Below are 5151 nucleotides of genomic sequence, written 5' to 3'. Positions count from 1 at the left end.
TATTATATTTTATTTTATTTTGTAACATGCATTTATATATAATTGCAATTCACATAACTAGCATGCATAAATATACCGATTGCGTTTGAATTGTTTACAACTAGTGCACATAATATATATATATATAGATAGGGGCAGCAATTGTTTATGATTTTCTTTGTTTGCCTTTAAACAAATACATAATTAATTAATTATCACATTTCCTAAATTGTTGTATATATGTACTTATACAAATTATATCTTTTGATGGACTATAATATTTGAATACTCGGCCAACTATGAGTGGCCGGTTGGGAGATGGCGGAGTCGAGAATCATTTGCCCTTTTGCGCCTCCAGGTAGGTGGCGGTAAAGGTGAGCAGGCGATGGCGCTGCTTCAGATTGCGGGCGCGTACATGGGACGAGTTCAGCTCCTCCGTGTAGCTGCCGGGGAACCAGCCGACGGCGCCGTCCCTGATGCGTTCGCCCTGGTACCAGCCTGGTTAACAGAAAAAGGGGAAAACATTATTGGAATCTATGAAAGAGTACGAAAGGGGAGCAGACTCACCATCAGGCAGCTTGCGTGAGACGTTTACCACGTCGCCCAGCTCCAGCTGTAGCACATCTGGCTCATCAGATTCGTAGCTGTGCTTGGCAATGACCTGCGGACAGTCCCAGGACTCGTACAATTTCTCGCCAGGCGTTTCCGCCTCCGGTGGACGCATGGCCTCCAGCCAGCGCTGCTGATCGGATACCGACGGACAGGACAGCACCTGGACAAAGATAAAAGGAATTCGCATTAGTTTATGTTTAGTTTGGAGGAAGCGCATTCGGGACTCTTACAAGTTCTATGGTCTTGCGTTCGTGGTTCTCCAGCAGCGTCATCAGCATGAGATTTTTACTAGTCGGATCCTTGATGTCTTTGGTGGGCAGCTGGGGCAGTGAGTCGCCCGACGCCAGGGTCAGCATGCTGCGGGGGCAGTAGTCGAACACCGTGAAGTTAGACTCGCCCTTGCGCTTGCAGAGCACCAGCAGGTCGGAAAAGAGGAACGCATAGATGCTAGACTTGGTGAAGCGTTTGCCGAACGTCAGCTTGGCATCGTCGCCGCGCCACATGAGATGCGTCAGCTCGCCCCGTTTGACCAGGAAACGCGGTTTGGCGCCCTGCTTGGGCACGCCCATCGGCGCTATGGCCAGGGCGCGTATATGGGTGGGGAACTCGAGCTGCTTGGAAATACGCTCCAATTCGTAGGCCTGCTCACAGCGATTGGCCGCCTCGTTGCACTGCGCAACGATCTTCTGGACGAGCGCCAGCGTCAGCTTCCAGCTCTCGTACTCGTCGGCATTGTGCGGTGACTCCTTGCTGAACACGGCATCGATGAGCAGTGGCAGCCGCGTGATTCGCTGCATAGGCAGCATGAGGAACGAGTGCAGATTGAGACCACAGCAGCTGGGGCTGGCTTCGAGCTTCTCCAGCTGCTGCTGGAAGGCGCCGCTCTTCGCCTCCTTGAGGCGACGCAGCGTGCGATCCATGCGGCCCTGGTGCTCGCAGAACGTGATGTACACATGGAAATGCCGCTCGGCAATCTCGTAGATGCAGCGGCTCAGCCCCAGCAGCATGATGTTGTTCTGCCAGCAGCACTCCAGCTCGGTGAGCAGACGCTCCGAGCACTCGTGCACGGGCACAATGTAGGAGAAGAGCGCCTTGCGGTCGCGCGTGCTCAGCACGGAGCTGTCGCAGAAGGCGGCATTGTTCATGAAATGGCGACGCAGCAGATTCAGGGATTTCAGGTAGCTCGCCTCAGACGTCATGATCTCGAACTTGGCCTCCTGCAGGCCGCGCTCCCGGGGCGTCAACGTAGCTGCAAGCAAGAAGCTATAGGAACCAGTTGGGATAACATTTCAGCTACTTACGCAAGATGCAGGAATGGATGACCTCGGGTATTTCGCTCCAGAGCGTGCGGGATGGCCCATTCTTGGGCTCGACCAGCTGCAGAGCGCTGGGACGCGCCTTCCGCTGCGTCGGCTGTGCCTTGGTGTGGCCAATCTCCTCGTAGCCATCCGTGGAGCCCTCCTGTGCCTCCAGGTCGCGCGTAATGGACTGCAAGAGGAGAACAAATTAGAGTAGGGCTTCTTTGGGGCAGCAACGGAACACACTCACCTCCAGCTTGGCGGCGCTGTAGACCTGGTAGAGGGGCTCGTTGTCGAACAAACTGTGCGGCTGCAGCTCATCGCCCAGGCCCGCCTCGTTGCCCGTGGAGACGCCGGAGCTGCCGCTCGAACTGGCCACTGATATGCCGCTGGTCTGGTAGAGACCTGACTCGGCATACCACGAGCTGCTGCCGCCGCCATTGGCACTGGGCGTGGGCGTGGTCAGCTCAGTTGTTGATGCTGTTGTTGTTGTAGATGTTGACTGCTTGAAGACGCCGCATTCGGCATACCAGGAGGTGGGTGAATGTGCATCCTGTTGCGTTCTGTTGCCGCGCAGCTCGACTGCCGCTGGCGGCGGCGGGGGCGGCTCGTGTGGACGCACGCCAATTGTGGTGCGGCGCCGGAGGGCCTTGGCCTCCTTTTTGGTTTTGCGTGCAACCGTCGAGAACTTGTGCGCCTCGACGTCGTCGTGCGGCGCAGGCAGCACGACGGGCAGGTCGCCGGAGGAGGCCTTCTCCGAGAAGCCCGAGTCCAGCTCGCCGGAGCCGTGCTGCGCCTGCTGCAGCGCCAGCAGCTGCTGCTGCGACGGCGGATCCTCGATGTAGAAGGTGCTGCGCGTCGGCGTCAGCGCCGACAGCTGTTTGGTATCGAAGGAGTTGCCCACCAGGCTCTTGCGCAGCCGCGAGCGCAGGCTCTTGCCATTCTTTGGCTTGGCTCGCAGCAGGCTGCCAGCCGAGGCGGGCTGCTGTAGCTGCTGCTCCTGGGGGCTCTGGCTGGCCAGCAGATTGCGCTCGGAGTTGCTCAGCGAGCGGGCGGCGGTCTCGTACTGCTCCTGCTTGCTCCTGTTGCGACACTCCACATAGAACTGGGAGCCGGAGCTGCTGTTCTCGTAGAGCTTCTGCTGACTGCTCTTGGGCGACTTCTTGCTGGAGATGAAGTCCTTGAATTTGCGCACAATCGCATACACCTGGTTCTGCGGCGCCGGTGGCTCCGGCAGGCGATGATTGCGCATGTCCACGCCGCTGTCATTGTGCTGCCAAAGAAACGGAAGATTAGTTGCGACGTCCTGAGCTGCACTTGGACTGCTCCACTTACGTGTTGCAAGCGCTGCTCCGGCTCCGTGTGCTCATCGCTGTCCGTCTCGAAGGAGTCGTAGTCATCCGAGTTGCTCTGATGCTGGCCCAGCGCCTGCGCCGACGCCGAATGCTGCTTGCCGCGCCGCTGCGAGACCCGATGCTGACCCGGCGACAGCTGCGTCGAGTGCCGCTTGTTGCCCAGCGGCGCCAGCGTCTCGTAATAGTGATCCGAGTCATCTGTGGAAACAAAATGTGACGAGATTGGTATTAGGCTTATATCAAGGGTAACTCTCTGGCCTCTCAGCTCCTGCTGCTGCCCCAACGAACCTACAAAGCTGCTGACCACCATGGACTCTCTGCCCTGCTCCACATAGCTGACGCGCAGCACGCTCTGATGCAGCGGTAGGCGACGTTGACGCTGCCGCGCCCGCTGACTGATGGCCGCCGCCTCGTTCTGATAGATGGGCTCCGGCTCGGGCGGAGCCTGGCTCGGACTGTGCTCCGCACTTGGCTCGGCATTTAGGTAGACACTGCTCGCCGGGCACGTGACGCTTACTTCGCCTGCGGCACGTGGCCGTCGCTTGCGCGGCAACGTGACCAGCAGCCCATTGCTGTGGGCGTGGCTGCTGTTACTGCTCAGGCTGCCCGTGCAGCTGAGGCGTTGACTGTGATTGCCGCTGGTTGCCATCGCAGCATATTTTAAGCGTTCAATTGGGACGTTCTCCTATCGACTGCACTAAACGATTTCTAAGAATTCATTCAAGTTGTTGCCTCTCTTGTTGTTGTTGCTGTTCGCTGAACTCTTGAACCCGCAACTTCGTTTTCAATTAAAAGCAATTAAGTACGTGCCACACAATAAATGTTGCTGCATTTTTATTATAGCCTGAAACCATTTCCGACTCCATAGGGTATACATATATATTCTTGATCGAAAGACTGAGCTGAGCCACAGATGAGATCTGTCAGATCGGACTATGGAGACCGTAGGCAGGGGCAAGGGGAAGCACAGCAAAGCGTCCCATGTCTAGCTCTGGGTTCAGGGTAGAACACAACTCGACTCTGGAATTCTCTTATTTGCATTTCGACTGTGTCAACTACGTTCAACTTTCATTGGCCGTGCTCTAACTCAAGGAAAGAAGCTTCGGCAAATGACAATGGCAAATTGGCTTTCAGGTTTTGTGATAAAACAAGCAATAACATTTGCTAAATGATTAACAGAAAAACCCAAGTTTATAGCTAATTTAGGAAGTCCAAAAAGTCATGATAAATACAAGTTTCGTAAATACACATCTTGCCGCAACTCCATAAACGACCCTCGCTAATTAAGCGAGTTTTTCAAGTGTCACAATATTATTTTGTCTAAACGAATGAAACGCGGCGTATGCGCGATTTTTGACTGCGCAGCGACATGCAAAATAGCGCAAATTTTTGAAAACAAAATCACGCTCGAATGCAGACAGAGTCGAAAATAACAGAAGCAGCAGGTACAAATGTGTGTAATTAACACACACACACACAAAGGGGCGCCCAAATAAAAGCGACAGACTAGATAAAAGCAGAGCACACACACACACACACGCGCATGCACACGCATGTATATTACGTATACGCAGCGAAGCGAACCGGTTCGACAGAGATAATAAAACAGAGTTGTCGTATAAGGCGAGATCTGCTCAAAATGGCATATATAAAGAGAGAGAGAGAGGGAGAGGGAGAGGGAGAGGGAGATACATGTGTATAGAGAGCGAGTGAGAGTGGGAGGGAGAGGGAACGAACATGTGTATGGAGCATAATGAAACACGATATTTTTGTTGACTGACCAAAGCGACACTTGTTGCGCGTGGGACGCAACTTGTTTAGCTTGTTGCCCGCTTTCAGAATGTGCCACAAGCCAATTTTATAAAAAAAAAACGAAAAAATCAGCAAGGTTTTGTGAAATGCTGTAC

The 5151-nt window shown here is 54.2% G+C and overlaps 1 protein-coding gene across 1 annotated transcript; it reads right to left on the bottom strand.

Annotated features, from left to right (window-relative positions):
* Window positions 1–201: 201 nt before the first annotated feature.
* On the bottom strand, window positions 202–4938 carry LOC115769934 (rho guanine nucleotide exchange factor 15-like). Its single transcript, XM_030714975.1, has 7 exons — window positions 3533–4938; window positions 3225–3442; window positions 2140–3162; window positions 1893–2079; window positions 822–1840; window positions 547–751; window positions 202–477 (listed from the first exon to the last, which is right to left on the bottom strand). The coding sequence occupies exons 1-7, from the start codon at window positions 3891–3893 to the stop codon at window positions 314–316; spliced, it is 3177 nt and encodes a 1058-aa protein (XP_030570835.1). The 5' UTR covers window positions 3894–4938; the 3' UTR covers window positions 202–313.
* Window positions 4939–5151: the final 213 nt, after the last annotated feature.

Source organism: Drosophila novamexicana, unplaced genomic scaffold (assembly GCF_003285875.2).
Source record: "Drosophila novamexicana strain 15010-1031.04,08,12 unplaced genomic scaffold, DnovRS2.1 tig00004554-arrow-pilon, whole genome shotgun sequence".
Lineage (NCBI taxonomy): Eukaryota > Metazoa > Arthropoda > Insecta > Diptera > Drosophilidae > Drosophila > Drosophila novamexicana.
This window is presented reverse-complemented; position numbering and strand designations above follow the sequence as displayed.